A 22,388-nucleotide genomic window follows, 5' to 3' on the forward strand; every position below is an offset into this window, starting at 1 on the left:
TTTTTTGACCATCGTCAGGAGTCTTCATACATGAAGTGAAGATAGAACATTAGGCCATGAAAGTGTCATCTGAAACATTGTGGCAGTGTTTTGTATGAGCAAAAACCTATTTTTCTTGGGAGTATATGAAAACCTGGTTGTTGTTGGTGTTATTTAATATACCAGCCAGTTTTAGGAGATCAGCATGCCAGTAAGTAGTCTGTATGTAGGGCTAAAATAGAAAATAATAGCCTGACAAGCTGAGGAAATTAGTTTGAGGTATGAAATAATGACCTGATGCTGATGGTAGTCTATCACAACTGTTTCAGATGAAACCGATCCATAAAAATAACCTTACCAAGCTTAATTTGACCATTCAGCACAAGTTGTGCTCCAGGAGCAATGGCACTTGTTGAATTTTGGCCCACTTTTTTACTTCTTCAGTTTCCAAGCTTGGTACCATGTTTTTTTCACTTCCTAGGACAATGGCACCTTTAATACGTGACCCTTGACCACAAAACCAGTCTTAAGAAGCTGGGGTATATTTTTAGCAAAAGCTAAAAATGCATTGTATGAGTAAGAAATTGTTTATTTTTCTTTTATGCCAAAAATCATTAGGATATTAAAGATCATGTTCCATGAAGAAATTTCATAAATTTCTTACCATAAATAAGTAAGAACTTAATTTTTGATTAGTAATATGCATTGCTAAGAAATTCATTTGAACAACTTTAAGGTGATTTTCACTGTATTTGGATTCTTTTAGGACCCTCAGATTTCATATTTTCAAATAGTTGTATCTCGGCCAAATGTTGTCCTATCATAATAAACCATACATCAATGGAAAGCTTATTTATTACAAAAATTGACCCTTATTACTGGTTTTGTTGTCCAGGGTCACATATGTAATTAATATGAAAAAATTTAGTTTCTGAAGACTAAATTGCTTTTATATAAATGGTGGTGGTGGTGATAATATTATTATTGCAGTTTTGTCATTGGTTGTGACATTACAGCTATGACAATTAATGACTAGATTGAATGGATCTGGGTTTTTGTGAACAAATATATCTGTTTAGTATTTCTTACTCTTTTATTTCACAGGGACAGGGAAGATGCTGAGTGTCTGTAGCAAATACAGTACTTGGAAAAACTTGCCCATTGGCACAAAACAACAAATTGACTGGTGATTTCAAAACCTGAAAGTAATCATTGTAATTATGTGTAGGGAACACATTATAATCAAGTTGTGGGTGGAAAAGCTGGATTGTTCCGTCTTGATGCTGGTTTTAAATAGGATTTGACTTTTTTTTTTTCTTCCACAGACGGACATCTTGGTGGTGAGCTGTGATTTGATAACAGATGTGGCTCTGCATGAGGTTGTGGACCTCTTTCGTGCACACAATGCCACCCTGTCGATGCTCATGAGCAAAGTGCATGAATTCACAGAGACTGTCCCTGGCCAAAAGGGCAAGAAGAAAGCAGGTACTATCACTCACACTAACGTGATTGTGCAGGAAAAAGATGGTGTGGTTTTGAATGGAGTGCAATTTTTGCACTGTTTCCAAAACCTATTTATTGACAATTTCCTATTTTCCCAAAATGAACAAAAAATGCATCCCAGTGGACTGTATTATTTTGCATTCCTGCAAAACATCCAGGTTGTTGAGCCAAAATACAGTTTGACTGTATTTTACAATATCCCGCTGTCGTTTTATGAGTTGGCTATGACAGATTGGAATTGTGCCTTATGGCAGGAGAGCAGCGGGACTTTGTAGGCGTGGACATCACGGGAAAGAGGCTTCTGTTCATGGCCAATGAGGCAGACCTGGATGAAGGCCTTGTTCTCCGGAAGTCCATCATGTGCAAGTAAGTGTCAATGTCAGTCAGGTCTAACCTGGAGTTTATTTTATTTTATTTTAACCAAAATATGTTGATCTGGCCTTTTAATGAAAACAGATAGGTCATTGCTGTACAATACTTTGGGCTTGGTGTTCAGGGGATATGCATTGGTCAATTTTGTGTTCTCTTTTGCTTATCTTTTTTTATGCTGAAAATCTGACTTGATTGGTCTAAATAGAATTTAAAGCCACTGCCTTTAGAGTGTGCTGCTTCCTCAGCACAATGGCGGTTTCACAGGGCGATGACCTGTTGTTTATGTGGGCTGGCTAATAAAACTGGAGCCTCCTCTACACATGCCTGTCATAAATGCTGCCTGTCAACTCTGATTTGATGTCTTTCTTAACTGTTGGTCCTAAGTGTTTTTCAACTTTCTTCCCTTCCCGACCCACTTTTATATTTCTGCTCTGTCTTTCTTTTACTGTTTTCTCACTTGCTTTCTCTTTTCTTTGGATTTTCTCTGTGTCTGAGGTTTTGGATCTGTGTGTATTATTTTCCAGAACTATGAGAAAATACATTTTATTAGACTATTTTATCTGATGAGTGTTTAATGTTTGAGTACTTAATTTCAGAAGCCATTTGCTCCTCATCTGTGGACGTTTTATCCATGCTTTAGTGCAGATGTATTATCTTTTTCAAACAGCATCATTTAATAGCTTATACTTGGCTAATGATGCATATTACACTGGGACTACATTTACTAGATATATATATATATATATATATAGAGAGAGAGAGATAATATTTTGTGTTCATTTAAATGTCTTTACTAGGGTTGGACTGATAGACGGTACCGATGGCTGATAGACATCACAATGTCCCCCCTTTAGAATGCATGCGCGCTTTTTAGTTTCACTATCACTTTCGAGATTCGCAATTTCACGTAGGCTACTGTTTATACTGTATACTGTATTTATACTGACGCTTTATAATGGAGTGGCAGTACTTACCACACATTTGACAAGATTATATGTTTCTCAGTGGTACTGAGGATATGCAAATCATTCTCCATCGTCCTCAGTCATCCCTTCTTACACAGTGTCTACACCGGATGGGAAAGTTGTCGCGTGACGCCGCACCGCATCAGCTAAAGACTGTCTATACTGGACGCGACAAAGGGACAGTTGAAAATCATTAGAATTTTGTGTCAGCACGTCATAATCCAAACGCGGCAGCAGTTTACAGGAATTTGTGGTGTCATGCCGTGCCGCATCTAGTGTAGACAGCATCACTGATTATAATGAGTTCTATTGACTGATCTATATATAATGAATCTCTATTATAGATCATTGGTTCTTATAGTATTTTGCCATGCAGTTCGCATCCAATGTAGATTGACTGAAGGTCCTGCCGTTCCTGGTTGTGGGGGGTGATCAGTGGTCTGGGTGTAGGAGAGCTGTGGGATAGGGCTCCATATGCGGCTGTGTTGGGAGCTCATAAATAATTTGGGGAGTCATTTCCACTGTAAATCCTGTTCAGTAAAAGAAGGGTTGCGGCAGCTGTTAGCATGCTGTCTGGTGAGTGGGAGAATGTAAACACACTGCCTAATCTGACGTTTGGTAATGTATCGCACCAGCCTAATGCAAATATATTCTCACAATATAAGCACGTATTCAAAGTATAAACAATAAAGATTAATTTGGAGGCAAATCTCACCCCAAAATAAAAAATATAAATTAATTTATATAAAAGCAAGAAAGTTTTTTTTTTAAGTAATTGTGACTTTTGTCACATAATTCTTTTATATCACATAATTCATATTTTATATCTTGAAATTTAGAAAAGACAAATTTAAGAATTGTGAGGGGGGGGTATATTATTATAATTATAATTATTATTATATTAAGTTTTTTTTTTTTTTTTTTGATGTTGGGTGGAATATGACCTGGCCATTGACCATTTCTTTTTTGGGCTCTTCTGAAGGACGTAGGAATTCTCAGTGTGGTTTGAAAGATGTCTGCTAATGTTTAACAGTACTTCAGATACTGCTCTGTTTGTCTGAGTTGTCTCTGAGCCTTGGCATTGTCTGGATGTGTGTTTATACAGGCACAGAGAAGCCTATATGTGCAGTCCACATGTGTTAAGCCAGTCCTCATTATTTATAAGACCTGTAAAAACACTGTCTTCTCTCTGTTATTATGGCTTAACGGGATAGTTCACCCCAAATTTAGTGGCGTTCCATACCTGTGATTTTTTTTTTTTCCCCGTGAAAGACAAAAGATACTTTGAAAAAAATCTCTTTTTCTTTTTTTTTTTTCGTCCGTACAGTGACAATCAATGGGGTCTGAAATTGTTTGGGCCCAGTGTTCTTTTCAATTTCTCTTGTTTTTCCACAGAAGAAAGTAAGTTATACAAATTTGGAATAATGTGAGGGTAAATAATGTACATTTGTATGTAAATTATGACAGAATTATCAACTTTTATACTTAATGCCTGTTTTAATCTAATTTGTTGCACATTTCTATGTTGCACATTTGTTTGACAAGTATGCATACATAAGTTTTGAATTTAAAGCTAAGCTATAGTTTTGTTCAGTTATACATGGTTATACCAAATTGTTTCAAAATTTAAATATAATGTAAGTTATGTGTTGGGGAAAGCATCTCTTGATTGCTTTGAACAGTTAAAGCACTTCGTCTTCACCTTACACTGTAAGTTGCTCAAATTTAAAGGGACAGTTCACCCAAAAATGAAAATTTGATGTTTATCTGTTTACCCCAAACAAAGTCACCTACATCTTGGATGCCCCGGGGGTAAGCAGATAAACATACAATTTTCATTTTTGGGTGAACGATCCCTTTAAGTGACTCCATGAACATAAGTCCCTTTGAAGTTAAAGATAAATTGGTTCATGCCCATTTCTCAGTGTGCTTTACTCCATGGCGTCTGCTATTTTTAAATGCATCTTTTATTTTATGAAATCATTTTTATAAAGTTACTGACAGAGAATCTTCAAGCCACAGTGCACATATTCATCTAATACGTAACAAAATGATCTCCTGCCTGGTCTGTGACGCTGCGAAATTCACCAGCTGAATGGAATGCTTCCACTAACACAAACACTCTTCATGTTCTCCATCCGGCTGTTGACAGCTAGCTATGTAGTAGTCACTTTGAAAGTGTTGGAAGAAATTTGATTGATGCTGAATCCTGCCTCTTTAGACCAGTACAATTTATAAAATCTGTGTTAGACCAAACAAGTCCTGCACTGGTTGGAAAATCCTTTGAGCAGATTTAGCGATTTAATTTGCGCTGTCATGTAATTTGGCCTGAGATTTTGTCTGATAGTGTGAGAGCTTAGAGCTTGAAAGCGAGCTGGCAGAGTTGGCAACTCTGCGATGACTGATGCATTTCTAGCATCATTAAAAGAGGCACTAACAGTGTTGAAGTACATCTTTACTGGTGGTCCTTTGTGTTTCTAGGGTCAAAGAGATTGGTGTCTCCATCTTTGTGCGGTCTAGTAGCAGAAACCTTTAATTGCAGTCACATTGATCTTACTTTATTTTTTCAATTAAAATTGTCTCTGAACTTGTGTTAGTGTTGTTTAGTAATATTTATATGCTATTATAGTATTTATTAACATTTATCAGTTAACGTTTTATATTTGACAGTGACCGTGTCACTGACAGTGACGTGACATACCTCAGTGACCCATACTCAGAATTTGTGCTCTGCATTTAACCTATCCAAAGTGCACACACACAGCAGTGAACACACACACCGTGAACACACACCCGGAGCAGTGGGTAGCCCTTTATGCTGCGGCGCCCGGGGGGCAGCTGGGGGTTCAGTGCCTTGAAAGAAAATGTTATCTTTAAAAAGATTTAAAGAAAAGATCGATTCGATTCAACACTACGTGATTCAATGCAATATGATGCAATGGAAAAAAATATGATCACTTCTAATGCCTCGAGGAATGTTTCATAAAACAAGTTTACCAAATAAGCCAGGCTTATTTCAGTTAGTCTGACTTATTGTCAAATGATATGGTTCCATAAAGCAAATTTAACATAGGCCTATCAAGCTTAGTCACTGTGGCAGCTTATGCTGGGAAACTATGGTCTAAATCAGGCTAACTATCAGACTAAGCTGAGTTCCTCTTACACTGACCAATAGGAATGTAATGATATTACCACTCTCTCACATACTAATATTAGATTTTTTTTTCTTTTTATACAGTTACTAGCCATGCAGCCTTTCTCTCTGGTTTTATGACAGCTGTACCTTTTATAGTTTGCAGAACAGATAGCAGACCATTACAACTTTTTAAAAGACACAAATCCAGAAAAACTAGATGGGACAGGAAGCATGCATGTTTCTCAGTCTGACAGCTATGGAAGCAGTAAACTTTCTCAGACGGCTCAGAGAAAAGGCATGCTAACATTGTTAAACACTTGCAGCTTTAACACAGCGAAATGAGGAGCAGTGTTTAACATTGTGCGCAATCCAGCTCCCCCTCCTAAACACGCTGCTCAAACATTACACTCTCCAGATCGACTGAGGATGATTGAGGGGAAGGTGTGAGCCATATGTCCTATGCTAAGATTTACCAACCCATCAGATCCTCCTGTCTTTCTGCTCCACTGTCAGTCTGTTAGTTATTTACCCGCCGATTCAGACCAGTGAGTGCAGAACAAAGGCCTCGCATCTTGCAGGGCATCCGAGCTCAAAGAGGCCTGGATAAATTTGCTTGGGCTCATTCGATGGCGCACTGTGTAACGTATGACCTCACTGCGCTGTAACGCTGCTCTTTGTGCTGAGCTTTATAGTAGTAAGCCATTAAAATTAATAGTGTGAGTCACTTAAAACCCTGGAGGCCTTTCCCAGATTTTTGTCATCCTTGTCAGCTTGAGGAGGAAGCAGACAGCAAGGGAATGTGATTGATAGAAACTGTTGCAGGCATTTGGTTTTACAGCAGAGTTTTAACTTGGAGCATTACAGTAAAGCACATTTTAAGACAGTTGCTTCAAGATTACAATTATTTAAGCAAAATCTGACTTTTTTTTCTCTTTCTTATCCCACAGACAATGAGACCTTAAGTAATGGGAAGCGGGGGAAATGTTGCAAGCTGGATTTGAACCTGTGGCACCCACATTAGCTCTATAGGTCAATGTTTTTATTTCCAAAACAATCCCATAGATGAGTGAGTGATGGATTGATTCTTAACATTCTGACTCAAAAGCCCCACATTTAAAACATATTATCATTCATTTTATAAAGTATTATTTAAAAACAAATTGATATATTGAAATTATTGATCATAAATTAACGTTATAAATTTGTATTCCAGAACTGTATGTTTTTCAATAAAACCGTATTATTGAGAGAAAATCAAAAGACATGATTACGGTTACAATCTCATTTTGTTTATTTTTCGCATTTTTAATTTGAGTAGATTTAGATTATTTTAATAAAAACATTTATCTTCTGAATTCCAGAATAGTAAGTTCTTCAAAAAAAACAATAGTTTAGGTAAAACCAAAAGAAATATGATGTCAGTTTTCATCTTCAATGTAGGATTTTAATTTAGATTAGAGTTAGATTAACGTAATAACAACAACAATAATAATAAAAAATATTATATTTTTATATATTAAAATTATATATATTAAAATTATATATATATATATATATATATATATATATATATATATATATATATATATATATATATTTCTAATACTTTTAAAGGGATCATATGATGCTGTTTTAAAGATCACATATTTTGTGTATTTGCTTTAATGTAAAAAAACACACATTATTTTTAAAATACTGTACATTATTGTAGGTCCTCTATGCCCCGCCTCTCTTAGACAAGTCATTTCCACAAAACCCCTCCTTTCGGCAAGCACAGTCTGCTCTGGTGAAGGCATAGCAACATCTTTTAACCACTCAGAGCATTTTTATAACTTCCAGTTCAAGTGAGTAGTTTGATGGAAAAGTTGATTCGTAGTTATGTTTTGCCCTGTGATCCTTGTAGTGTCTGCACTTCATAAACAGCACCTGTTCCTTATTGTTTGGCAGTCCTGTCTTCCTCCTGACCTTCTATTCCCCGGTCTTTAACACTCATTTCTTCTCCGAAACCGCAAGGATCTGTATCTGTTACTCATCACTCCATTATTCGACTCATCGTTCTCTGTGATTCACTCATTCTCCTGCCCGCAGGTGCCAAACCATGATGTCACATGTTGGGTGTTCCCATAAATCAGTGTGTCATGCCTTTATTCATTCCTCACCTCCTCTGGATCTCTCCCTACAGTCTGCGTGTGTGAGCCAAGCACATTGGTGCCATATGTACTTGAAAACATCTGAACGTTCCTCTGTCTCCGCACGCACTTTTCCTGCTTTTCAGGAATCCAGCCACTGCTGGCTAACGGAACAGCTTAGTGTCATCATAATTTATTTCTAATGTATCCACACGCACACATGCTCTGATTTACACACAGCCAGTCTGTTTTTGAGATTTGGGTGAACAAACACTGCAGAATTTCAGCCTCTCAGTGTGTTATCCACTGGAGGGAAACAGTAAAGCTCTAGAGAAGAGATGGTTCTCTTAGGTTCTCGCTTCGTAAATGTCACGGGGGGTGGGAGGTCATCCGGCATGAAGCCTGCATGTGGTGCATCACTATGGGTGGGAGTGTACAGTTGGGTTCAAAAGTCTGAAGTAGGCAGTAGTCAGAAGTCTGCATGTATGTATGTATGTATGTATAGAAAGACATATTTATATAATTATAGACATAAAATACTTTCATTGAAACCCTGGCAGCAGTCCAACTTGGATTGCATAGATAGCAATTATATAAACAAATGTTAAAGCTGCAATAGGAGATCTTAGAAAATGTTAATGTTATCCTGATAGCACTGAAATCGAATGTCCCACCCTCCCTGCAATTGGTGCCCAAAGCCACACCCCCTCAACGCATTTATACTCACAGACCAGAATACCAGAGACAACATTACTACAAAAGGCTACATCAGCGGTTCCCAATTCCAGTCCATGTTCCGAAGTGAAGTAAACCCCTGCTAAGGGAATTGGGAGCAATGAAAACAGTGTAGGTATCATATCGATCAGAACACAGTTCATTCACATAGTTCACTTCTAACGAGTTGATAATCTGAATCGGGTGTGTTAAGCGAGACATGCAAAATATGTGTGCGAGGACTGGAATTGGGAACCGCTGGGCTACATCAAGTGTCATTCATCAGCGAGAAAACAATAACAGGAAGGAAGACCGGGTTGTTGATGTTTGTCTGCCATTCTCACTCTTTCTGCACAGCATCTGTAAACGCGCTGATGACATATCCTGTCTGCGTGAACAGGGTGTGCCGAGGTATGCAAATACATACATTGACAGGCAGGTAGGAAAGTCATTTAAAACGCTCGGACTGAGCGTTTTGAATAGACATACATTTATTGGTTCTATGCCTTCCACAGCATATATAAATACAGATATATACATTGACTACTTAACTTAATGATTGCTATAGGGATGTGAAAAGACTTTGAACCAGCATAACAAAAAAAAATAAAAAAATTTTTCAACTCTGTTTTATTTTCATTAAAAATATTAATTACAAATATTATATTTTATACACTGAATTTGATACATTTGAAGTACCAAAACATAGGGACATAACGATGAACCGCGAGCAGATTGAAAATCGATTCAAATATGTGCTGATTCAAATCGGTTGAGATGCAAAACAAATTGCGATTCAGTTAGGGGTAGAGGTTTTTATGAATGTATGTCTGAGGGAAACTTACTGTCTTTAGAAAAGTTTAGATGGTATTTTTTCTTTTCATCTTGCCTCTGTATAATGCATATTAAAGTTCATAAGTGCAGCACTGCTTTGTTTACAGCGAAAACAAAGGAAATGCTTTAAGCGCCACCTGCTGGCAGAGATTGAATCTGCATCTCAGCTCATCTGCTGTTTTGTGTTTCATGCAGATATGCATGTATGCAGCATTCTTGCTTGGATCATGATTAAAATGCAGTGGTTGCCTCTAATTTTAATTGGAAAGAGCACAGACAAATCCTTATTTTGTATAAATGAAGAGATTTCTTTTATTTGTGTTACTTAGTTTTTTTTATTTGTGGCTTGTTCTAAAATTTCTATTTAGTTTTCTTATTTACGTTTACATTATATTTACATTTAGAAGATGCTTTTATCCAAAGCGACTTACAAATGAGGACAATGGAAGCAATCAAAACCAAACAAAAGAGCGATAATATGCAAGTGCTATACTAGTATATTATTATAGTTTTACATTTCATTTTCACAAAGAAACATGCAGTATTTTTTCAAGCAATAATAAAATGATTTAATAATTTATAATTTGTCAAAATCTCATTTTGTTAAAAAAAATCGTGAATCGAATCGTGAAATCATAATCGTTAATCGAATCGATTCGTGACCTGAGTGAATCGTTACATCCCTTCTGAAACTCTTGATAGCCTTGAATCATCATGAATTGAGGCCACTGAGCAAAACCTTGACCCAGTAATCCTGATGTAGACTATTCTCTCCAAACATGGGACTGGAAGTCCTCACCTACATCTGACAGCTTAACTTGTGTCGCGCTCTAGTCTGCTTTACCTTTAGTAACACTTTGTGTGTTTCTTCAGGATGCACTGGACTCTTTCTCCATGTGAATCACTCTGGCCCGGGGGCAGCCATTTTGTGGGCCTCTCGTGGCACTGTGGAGGGGCTCTGGGAGCATTTTCATGTCAATGGCAGGCTATAAAACTGTCTGGGGGGTCCGATGGTGCTTCTGACATCTCACAATTCAAAAGCTGTGGCAGCAAGCGTAATCCAGCTGAGGTTGCCATGGCCGTGATGTAAATGTATGTTAAAAAATGGAAATGATTATATTTATTTCAGTTTTGTCTGAGATTAAATGGAGATACAACCTCCATTTCTTCTCTTTCATGTCACTTCACTTGTGTTTCACTTGTTATTCTTATTTTGGGGGTCATTATAGTTCTCAGTGCCTCAAAGAGACCAATTAGAGTGGGAGTGAGACAGGAAAATGAAAGACTGCATGGGACGTAAAGGCAAGCTATATAATCTAATTATAAAACATCTGAGGAAACCGGGGTAGCAGGGCGCCTTATAATGTTTTTTAGTCAGAGCTGTTATGTATTTACTTTTTCACCATCAAGCACGTTCCATGTTTACCCTGCGTTTTATTCTGGAGCAGCCGCATCCTCCTTCCTCACATTTACTGTGATTATTTTTTATTTGCACTCCAAGATTCCCGTCTTCACTGCCCTCCCTTTCTCAAACACTTTTTTTATATGTATATCCCTCTTCCAGACATCCCAGAATGCTCATCAAGACCGGCCTGCTGGATGCCCACCTGTACTGCCTGAAGAGATCTGTGGTTGATTTCTTAGTACACAACAAGTAAGTGAAGATTTCCCAATGAAGAAAGAATTTCACAGCTTTCTGTGTCCATGTCTGCCATGTGTATGTTGTGCCAAAGAATTTGCATGCACTTTATGAGGATTATTTTGAAAGTTTTAGAATTTAGAACAAAGAAACTTACTACTAAAAAAGAAGAAATAATAAGGTCGGAACATTTATGACACTGGCCGCATGAACTCCTTTTGAACGCAAGGTCAGATGTTGCATCCATTGAATCAATTTGCTCAAATCGTGCTGGATAACATCCAGATCATCAGGTTTTACACAAACTTCTAGAGTTCATGCTGCTTGAATGCTGCTTTTATTAAATCTAAATACTGACAAACCATGTTCGTTATTCAATTCAACTTTCCTCTCAAATTTTTATGAAGGTAGTTTTTTATAATAAACAAGTTTGTGTTGAATCAGGAATTTAATCAAAAAGATTCATTTTTCTGTAAAAGTGTTTGAAAATGTACAACCTGAAAGCACAATCTGTCTGAACCGCATGTGAATTTTGAACACATCCCCTGCTATTAAATATGGTTTTAGTATCCTACAAACCGATTTCAGAAGGTCATTAAAATCTTTTCCAACTTATTTTCTTCTCCTCACATAAAGACAACATGAAATGGCATTCGCAATGTATTTTATAACGTGGCGCGTTTATTGTTGTTATATTGTATTGCGGGACTTTTAGGTGTTCTAGTTAATTAAATATTTTATATTTATATTGGGAGAGAGCGGAATGTAAGTGAATACATTATTTTTTTTCTTGTATTTGTATTTTTATTCACTGTAGTATAATTAAAATCACTTGAATTTGAAAGTTAATATAGGAAGTTTTACTTATTAAAAAACAACAATTTCTGTACTTCATGGCAAGCATCTAAGCAGCAGCCCTTTCAAATAATTAGTCGTTTCGCAGTGTCTCTAATCCTGGATTGGGCCTGTGTCCTCTACAGTCCACCCCTTCATTCCTCCCTCAGCTTTCCATTCATCCTCTCCAATAGCCCTCCGTTCCCCTGCCCCTCCAGTCCCCTTTGTGCTCCTGTAACTGACATTGTGAGGCCAGGCAGCCCGCTGTAAAGTGGTGTGGTGCATGGCCTCTCTTAGGTCCTCTCCCTCTTACAGACTTCAGAAAAGCGTGAGGCTTCTATCCGCTTTGACATTTTAATTCACTCTCCCCCTGATATAAACATAATTTCATCTAATCTGCCGCCCCCCACCAGCCCTCCCCAACTCCCCACTTTCCCTCATCAAAGAAGTTTGACTTTTTTATGGTGCCTTTTCTCTCTCTCATTCGCATTCTTTTTTCCTCATCCATCCCTCCCTTCGTCTCACACTCTCTCTCTCTCTCTCTGTCGCCCTTGATCCTGCAGTGCCATGGAGTACTGAAGGAGAAAATGGACATAGTAACTGTTGTTTCTGTCTCTGCATTCAGATGGAAATTCTAATCTTGCCTAAAAGAAAATGAGAGAGAGCGAGAGAGAGAGATAGAGCGAGAGAGAGACTGGTTTAAGGAGTGATGCAGATTTTGAATTGCTCCTCAAGTATACATGTTTTTTTCATATCTTCTATATATAAGACACCATACATTCAGTTGGACATTAAGATGTGTAAAATGTTCCTCTTTGCTTTTATGTCTCTTGCATAAAGCATAAAAATGAACTAAACTTTGGAATAGTAGTGCTGATTGACAGCCTTTTATGTAATGGATATTCGTTACTTTACTCTTCTGCTACTACAATGCCTTTGAATTTGATAGAATAATAGCAAATACACTAATGGTGAGAAAATTATTTTTGTCTTAAATGACTGACAGCCCTGCTTTAAGGCCGAGCTCAAACCTGTGTTGTTACCATATGCTTTTATTTACAGGTCTGTCACCTCAATCAGAGGGGAACTAGTGCCGTATTTGGTGCGTAAGCAATTCTCCAAGTCTTTAAACTCCAAAACTGCAACAGAGGATGCAGAGAAGAATCAAAAACAACAGGATGCTCACCACAATTTGGGTAAGCTTCCTCTTGTAATGACTCGCATTCGCACGGTTCATATTTGTGATCCTTTTAAGAGAATGTTTGGTGTACATAATAAATGGTGACCTTTCAAAACCACATACATGCCTTCACAGAGCTCCTCAGCACTAGTAAAGATGAGGCGCTGGTCCAGCTTGCCCGGGAGAGGTCATGTTGGAACGATCATCGTGGAGACATGAGTGAGGCCTACCATGGCGGAAAGTTACGCTGCTATGTTCACATCATGGAGGAGGGCATATGTTATCGTGTGAACACGCTCGCGGCTTATATAGAGGCCAATCGTGTGGTGAGAACAAACTGAAAGAACTGTTTCAGTGGCACATTTTTCTTTACAGTGGACTGTCCGCAAAACAGTAATTTGAGACACTGCTATGGCTGCACTGAATTATGGTGTCCTTTATCCCTTAGGTTCCAAAGCTGTTTGAGGACCCTCCAGTCCATCCGACTGCTGCGGTCTCAGAACGCTCGTTGGTGAGTCCCATGGATGTGTCGAAAATATGATGCTGTCTGGGATTAAAATTGCATACTGTAAATGTACATTGAAATACATTACTCCTCAAATTAAGTAATTCGGTCTCGTTTATTTAGGTTGGAAGTGACAGCATTATTGGACCATTTTGTCAGATATCAGACAAGACATCCATCAAGCGTTCAAATGTTGGCACATCATCTATAATCAAGGAGAAGGTGAAGATCACCAACTCCATCATCATGAATGGAGTCACTATTGAAGAAGGGTAAGTGATCTTACTCAAGTGCGTTCTAAATGTTTATAAGAATATGATTCAGAAAGAGTCTTTTTATGGGTAATTTATTTGTAAATCAAACCCAGACAGGATGTTTGACCAAAATAACGTCATTTGCATTTCTTGAGTGGTTAAATGTAATAATATTTAAAAACATACTAATAAACCGCAATATTTAACCAAATAGTTTAAATAAATAACTAAATCATGTGCTGCAATAGATCAAATAAAGTCAAATGCATTGCAGACTTTTGGGAACACTTTTCAGCATAGACTGTCAAGGTATTTTTTTTTATTTATTTTAGCAGCTTTCCAGTGGTCATGGACAACTTGGAAATATTTGTGAATTTTAAAATGGTGATTTTCAGAGCTAGAGAAGCCATTAGAATTAATAAAACCTTTTAAAAAAATGGAAATGGCAATATCGAATATAATTCATATTCTTAACTCATTTTTTTGTGCAGTAGCTATGATTTAGAAAAAAAAAGAAGAAGAGAAAAATAACCGGGACAGTCATGGGAATTTGGAAGCATTGGAACCTTGATTTAAAAATTTTAATAAAATGACATGATTTGCTTAAATGAAACAGACTTGACAGAGCCCATCTGCAAGATTGACTTATCGACTATTATATATAACTGTTCCAAAATTTTGGGATTTTATCTCCTAATGCTCACTAAGGCGGCATTTGTTTGATTGGAAATACAGTAAAACTGTAATATTGTGACATGTTATTACATTTTAAAACTTCTAATTTTTCTATTTTTTATACCTTTTAAAATGTCATTTATTCTTATTCATTTATTGCATATCTGGATTTTCAGCAACCATTACTCTTCAGTGTCACATGATGCCTCGGAAATCATTCTAACATTCTGATTTCTTACTGCTATTAATGCTAAGAATGTATGTGCTGCTAATGTTCTTGTGGAAACCATGAACATTTTAAGGATTATTTGATAAAAGCATCTTTGAAATAGTTAAAAAAAAAATTCCATGTTTTTAGCTGTCATTTAGCAGTTCAAAGTATCCTTAAGTATACATTTCAACATTTGAAATAGTAGTGTACAAAGCCTTTGCAATTTCATGCACCCCTGTGTTTTCCTGTACTGTCCACAGTCTAGGATGACAAACAGATTGACCGTCTCCAGAGTATTTAGTGGTTTGGGTCAGATGTTCAGCATGTAGAAACAAATGTTCAGATTTTGTCTGTTAGGTTAAAAGTGGGCTTGACGTAGACATAATGCACAGAGAGACTGACCAGCTTCTGCCTGCGGGTGGATGCTGCTGCTTTTTGTTGTGTTGAGCAAAAACAGAAACTTGCGTTGTCAGACCCCTAAAGGTGTTCGCTGACCCCGAACAGGCCCCCGGTACCACAAATTAACAGAAAAGTGATGAATGTAGATGTAATGATTTCCAAAGAAGTGTTAAACGCACAAGTCAAAGAAGCTTCAGCAAACATTCATATCTCTCTAAACTTGCATGCTTTATTTCTGAGATCATAGACTTTTTTTTTCTTTGCCCACCACTTTTTTTTATTTTTCTTCACCCTAAATGGTTTAGATGTAAGCTGATTTGGGTTCATGGCAGTCCTGCTTGCCATTGAACACAAACTGTCCCAAATCTGCTCTGGGTGGTAAAGAAAAAGGACCCTGTTAAGTGGAGACAGCTTTGGTTTAAACCAGTTTTTCCCTTAAAAAAAAACAAGCTTGGAGCCAATGTGGCGACCCTCGTGTACGAATTAGCCTGTGCATGAAGAGTGGAGTGAAAGAAAGGATAGAGGAAGGAAAGAAAGGAACAGCAACTCTTTCAAAACATAAAAAAGTAAGAAGGGATTAGGAAATCCTTGGCATTTAAAAGCGCCACTTGCATTTTTCGGCCCTTTGTTTGCATGTAGGAGTGGTTGTTTACAAAGCTCGGGAGGTACGGGGTTGATGGGAAGGGTGGGGGGAGCATGATGGTGACTTGTGGGGGTGGAAGGCAGGGAGGGGGGGGGGATCACAGCGAGGAGGAGCAAAGTGTCAGTAATTAGTGGTATTTCAGCAACTGCATCTTTGGTGGTCTCTCTTTTTAAAACGCCAATCCTTGTAATCTCCCATCTACCCCCTCTGTCTCACCCGCTCCCTCTCTTTCTTCAAACCTTGCTCGTTCGCTCGCTCTCTCTCTCTTGTACACACCCGTGCACCTGAATAGAGCACACTGTGTAGCTGCCAATAGAAACCTGCCTCCGTCAGCTACAACACGGGGCACGCTGTCCGACACTGCTTGATCTTGAAGACGGGATGCCCTGTCTGCTGTCCCTGTTCCGTGAGCTGAAAATCTTTCATAAAAAGTTGTGGTTTAAAATTTTGCATCGCTATATGGCTGGAGAAAGTGTGAAATGGCACTTCCAGTAGGTCCTGTGACATCCGGACACTAAACCACAGAAAAGTAGCACTAAAGCGCTCCTGTACGTCATAAGGCAATGTTGTGTTTAATATATATGCTAATATCGCCAAAAGGAAAATAAAACCTGGGGAAAACATTGAGGTATCAGGTTTCAAATTGACGTGGCGGTGATGGCGGGGGCGGGGGCGGGGATGGGGTTGTAATAGGGTCGGGTGAGGAAAGGACAAGACCCTCAGCTGTGCAATTAGCAAAAAGACATGAAAGCCGAACACTCGTGGTAAATATGTTTCACCGCAAGAGAGTGCAGAAAAAGTTAAGAGTTGGCCCAGGCAAACCAAGTAAACATAAAACTGTGCAAATAAAGTTTTATGGTGCCAAAGTGATCCCAGGAAAATATTATTCTTTGTATGATGTAAACAGACAGCAGCACAGGGATGTGTGTGTGTGTGTGTGTGTGTGTGTGTGTGTGTGTGTGTGTGTGTGCGCGCATCTGTGTGCGTCCAAGTGCACATAGTTCAAAGCCAGGCTCCCGAACACTTCGCATACACAAATATCAGCCTTTAATTATGCTAATATATGCTCAAAGATTCCAGACGTAAAAATTATTTTACTTATGTACTTCCTGTATTATTTTAATGTAGCAAGGTATTTACTGTTTGATATCTAGTGTTAAGGATAGAGTGTTTACATAAGATGTGTTCTGGAGTTCAAAAACAGCTGGATGGAGTGCAGTGCAATGGAGTCTTGATTCTGTTTTAATTACTTTTGATGTGAAACAATGTTTTAAATGTCTTAAAAGACATCTGGTTAATGCGTATGTGCACAGACCAATGGTTAAAAGCAACTAAATCAGTATTGACTATTTGCTTTCTATCTCTGATTGATTTATTGGTCTGTGGTCATGTGGTCATGGTGTATTATTCCAAAGAATTCATTGTGCTATTCAATCATAATGCAATAACTTTCTCTGAGACGACTTTCGTTTTGAGCAATTAGCTATCTGGGTGTTGTTTTAGCAAACTCACACAAAGCCTGACTCCTTTCTGGTATGTTTCATGTTGATTATTCTGTTTCACACAGAAATATGACGGATTATGAAAGTAAAGTGGGATATTAATAGTCAAGTCGAATGCTGGAGATCAGTTATGTGAACTGAGCTATAAAAATGGTTTGCTTGGGACTAGTGGTCAAACAATATGGGCTTTCCAAAATCAAAAACATCTCTGAATAGTAAATTATAGCCAAAGTGTTATTTAACACAATATGTAACCCTGGACCACAAAACCAGGGTTTGTTAGAATAGGACGATATTTGGTCGAGATATTAGTATTTGAAAATATGGAATCTGAGGGTGCAAATTAAGTCCTAAGCAATGCATATTCCAAAACAAAAAATTACGTTTTTATATATTTACAGTAGGGAATTTACAAAATATTTCCATGATGAAACATGATGTTTATGTAATATCCTAATGATTTTTGGCTTAAAAGAAAAATAGATAATTTTGACCCATATAGTTTATTGTTGGCTACAAATATACCAGTGCAACTTAATACATGTTTTTTTGGTCCAGTTGTCACATACAGTATTTATTCAAAATTCACTCAAAAATATATTTTTTTAATTCTTTCAAAAAAGAACTGAATGAGCCATGGTAGAGGCAAGATTTTTGTTGCCAACACTACTGACCAAATAGACGTAGGTGTCAACAATATGACAGTCTCAAAACGTCTCTCAAATTCTAGTCCAACTTGTCACTATTTTGGACACAACAAGTGCTGTTTCTCCCATGATTACACTGCCTTTCAAGAATTTGTGGTCAGTATGATTTTTGTTTTTAAAAGAAATTACTACCGTTATTCTGCAAGAATGCAGTAAATGAATCAAAAGTGACAGTTAAATACATTCATAATGTTACAAATGATTTAAATCAACACATAAGCATAATTTCTGAAAAATAATGTGGCACTAAAGACTGGAGTAATAACTGCTGAAATTGTAGCTTTCCCATCACTGGAATTAATTGCATTTTAAAATGTATTACATTGAAAACAGTTGTTTTAAGTTCAAAAATAATATTTCATATTATTAGAGTTTTTATTGTATTTTTTATCAAATAAATGCAGCATTGGTGAGACTTCTTACCGACCCCAAACTTTTTATGGCATGCATTTTTTGTATGCGCATGAAAACAACACTAAAACCAACATTTCTCTCTTTCCCCAGGTGTAACATTCAAGGTAGCGTGATCTGCAACAATGCAGTGATTGGACGTGGAGCCGACATGAAGTACTGTCTTGTGGGGAGCGGCCAGCGCATAGAGCCAGAGGGTGAGAACGCTGCGGTCCAGCGCTCTGTGGGTTTCACTACATGCACAGAAACACACACTCAACACTTCTGTAGTTCCGCAGTGTTCGTAATAAATCCAGCCTTTTGTGTTTGTGTTTATGTGTGCACTCTTACGCCCATGTCTGCCTTTTCGTTTGTGTGATCTTGTGTGTGTATGTGCATTTTAATCTGTTTTAATAGCGTATTAAAACCTAAGCTTGTGTGTACAATTGAGCTTTATTCTTTAATATGCTTAATCCTCGCAGTCTTAGATCACTGCAAGGTTTGTGTGTGTGTGTGGCTTCAGGCTCTTGTATTCCGGGTGGTCCGTGCCTGGTCTCTAACCTCTCCATCAATGACAGTGCCTTAAGGCGGCCCTAAGATGTCCAGAGGCTGCACAGTCTAATTGACTGAACAACAGGGTGTTGCTGCGTCGACTGACCCCCTCTCACACCCCAACAACCTACCACCCCCCACCCCCCCAAAAAAAACTTTTCTACGTCTCCACCCCCCACCTCTCTGTCATCACTCTCGAGCTGGACTCGATTAGTTGGCCATAACCTCTAAAAATGCTTAGGCTTGAAGTGCTCCCAGAAATCCCAAATTACATGCTAGACCCCGTGTACTTCCCCCGATGCACACCCGCCCTCCGGCTTCAGTGCAGCAAGAAACCACGATTCAAAGTTATCTCAGAAAAACCCAGAGCCTAGGTTAATGTAACCTATTATTTAAAAAGCATTGCTTATAATAACTGCAATAAATCCACTTCAGTACCCTTGAGGTTGACACTCGCTCACAGATGCACAAATTTACAGTGAAGTCAAAGAGAGAAATTAAGTTCATTAAAGAGTCGCTGCTTGGTTTTGATGTGTACCCTCCTGAAATAAAGAGGCTGATTTTCCTTTGAGGTTGAGCTAGAAAATTTAAAGATTCCCTCTGATGGTTATTCATCTTAAATGTAATGCTGGATTCAAATTTGTGCATCGATATAGATGGTTATGTTTGGAAACAATCTTGGTATTACAGACTTGTTTTTGTATACTATGATTGTTTATAGGATATTTTTAAGGATGCATTATTTATTTGTCACAATATATCAATAACGTACAATTGCAAGCTGACTAGGCCAATACTGGAAGCGGACAATAACAATGCTTTTCCCCAGTTTGCTCTTTAATGATGGGTTACAGAACTGCTAAGTCTATATAACATCTGTCATATAGGACCCTAGGATTAAGATGAATTATATTTTATGTTCGAAAAATAATTTTTTGAACTGTGGTGAAAATGAATTTATCACAATAGTGTAACAATCCAAAAAAAAGTCTTAAATTGTTAATAATATGACCATTTTAGAATTTTTATTTCCTTGTATTTAATTTTATGAATGTGACCTATTTGAACTCTTCTACTTTGTGAGTGTGTGTGTGTGTGTGTGTGTGTGTGTGTGTGTGTGTGTGTGTGTGTGTGTATGTATGTATGTATATATATATATATATATATATATGATGCGACTGATGCGACTAATATTCAGGTGCGACTTATAGTCCGAAAAATACGGTATATAGGTGCATCTCAATAAATTAGAATGTCGTGGAAAAGTTCATTTCAGTAATTCAACTCAAATTGTGAAACTCGTGTATTAAATATATTCAATGCACAAAGACTGAAGTAGTTTAAGTCTTTGGTTCTTTTAATTGTGATGATTTTGGCTCACATTAAACAAAAACCTACCAATTCACTATCTCAACAAATTAGAATATGGTGACATGACATTCAGCTAATCAACTCAAAACACCTGCAAAGGTTTCCTGAGCCTTGGTTCACTAGGCTACACAATCATGGGGAAGACTGCTGATCTGACAGTTGTCCAGAAAACAATCATTGACACCCTTCACAAGGAGAGTAAGACACAAATATTCATTGCCAAAGAAGCTGGGTGTACACAGAGTGCTGTATCCAAGCATGTTAACAGAGAGTGGAAGGAAAAAGTGTGGAAGAAAAAGGTGCACAACCAACCTAGAGAACCGCAGCCTTATGAGGATTGTCAAGCACAATCGATTCAAGAATTTGAGTGAACTTCACAAGGAACGGAGTGAGTTTAGGGTAAAGGCATACAGACATGTCAAGGAATTCGGCTACAGTTGTTGTATTCCTCTTGTTAAGCCACTCCTGAACCACAGACAACGTCAGAGGCGTCTTACCTGGGCTAAGGAGAAGAAGAACTGGACTGTTGCCCAGTGGTCCAAAGTCCTCTTTTCAGATGAGAGCAAGTTTTGTATTTCATTTTTGGGCAGAATTGTGAGTGAGCCCACTCCCTTGGATGAGAAGCAACCCCACACATGAATGGTGCCAGGATGCTTTACTGTTGGCATGACACAGGACTGATGGTAGCGCTCACCTTTTCTTCTCCGGACAAGCCTTTTTCCAGATGCCCCAAACAATCGGAAAGGGGCTTCATCGGAGAATATGACTTTGCCCCAGTCCTCAGCAGTCCATTCACTATACTTTCTGCAGAAGATCAATCTGTCCCTGATGTTTTTTTTTGGAGAGAAGTGGCTTCTTTGCTGCCCTTCTTGACACCAGGCCATCTTCAAAAAGTCTTCACCTCACTGTGCGTGCAGATGTGCTCACACCTACCTGCTGCCATTCCTCAGCAAGCTCTGCACTGGTGGCACTCCGATCCCGCAGCTGAATCCTCTTTAGGAGACGATCCTGGCGCTTGCTGGACTTCCTTGGATGCCCTGAAGCCTTCTTTACAAGAATTGAACCTCTTTCCTTGAAGTTCTTGATGATCCTATAAATTGTTGATTTAGGTGCAATCTTAGTAGCCACAATATCCTTGTCTGTGAAGCCACTTTTATGCAACGCAATGATGGCTGCACGCGTTTCTTTGCAGGTCACCATGGTTAACAATGGAAGAACAATGATTTCAAGCATCACCCTCCTTTTAACATGTCAAGTCTGCCATTCTAACCCAATCAGCTTGACGTAATGATCTCCAGCCTTGTGCTCGTCAACATTCTCACCTGAGTTAACAAGACGATTACTGAAATGATCTCAGCAGGTCCTTTAATGACAGCAATGAAATGCAGTGGAAAGGTTTTTTTTGGGATTAAGTTAATTTTCATGGCAAAGAAGGACTATGCAATTCATCTGATCACTCTTCATAACATTCTGGAGTATATGCAAATTGCTATTATAAAAACTTAAGCAGCAACTTTTCCAATTTCCAATATTTATGTAATTCTCAAAACTTTTGGCCACGACTGTAGTTTGTTGAGATAGTGAATTGGTGGGTTTTTTGTTAAATGTGAGCCCAAATAATCACAATTAAAAGATCCAAAGACTTCAGACTACAAACTACTTCAGTCTTTGTGCATTTAATTTATCGAATACACAAATTTCACAATTTGAGTTGAATTACTGAAATCAATATTTTCACGATGTTCTAATTTATTGAAATGAACCTCTAAGTCAAGTCACCTTTATTTATATAGCGCTTGGTTTTAAACAAAATACATTGCGTCAAAGCAACTGAACAACATTCATTAGGAAAACAGTGTGTCAATAATGCAAAATGATAGTTAAAGGCAGTTCA

At 37.9% G+C, this 22,388-nt stretch overlaps 1 protein-coding gene across 1 annotated transcript in view; it reads left to right on the plus strand.

The window, feature by feature from the left end:
- Positions 1 to 22,388, plus strand: part of LOC132096351 (translation initiation factor eIF-2B subunit gamma-like) — a 43,694-nt gene that overhangs the window by 13,255 nt on the left and 8,051 nt on the right. The window contains exons 4-11 of the mRNA XM_059501644.1: positions 1,305 to 1,464; positions 1,737 to 1,848; positions 11,197 to 11,286; positions 13,168 to 13,301; positions 13,421 to 13,611; positions 13,734 to 13,796; positions 13,914 to 14,062; positions 18,686 to 18,789. Coding sequence (XP_059357627.1) covers positions 1,305 to 1,464; positions 1,737 to 1,848; positions 11,197 to 11,286; positions 13,168 to 13,301; positions 13,421 to 13,611; positions 13,734 to 13,796; positions 13,914 to 14,062; positions 18,686 to 18,789 — 1,003 coding nt within the window. The remainder of the gene's footprint in view (positions 1 to 1,304; positions 1,465 to 1,736; positions 1,849 to 11,196; positions 11,287 to 13,167; positions 13,302 to 13,420; positions 13,612 to 13,733; positions 13,797 to 13,913; positions 14,063 to 18,685; positions 18,790 to 22,388) is intronic.

The sequence above is a fragment of the Carassius carassius genome, chromosome 20 (genome assembly GCF_963082965.1).
Source record: "Carassius carassius chromosome 20, fCarCar2.1, whole genome shotgun sequence".
Classification (NCBI taxonomy): domain Eukaryota; kingdom Metazoa; phylum Chordata; class Actinopteri; order Cypriniformes; family Cyprinidae; genus Carassius; species Carassius carassius.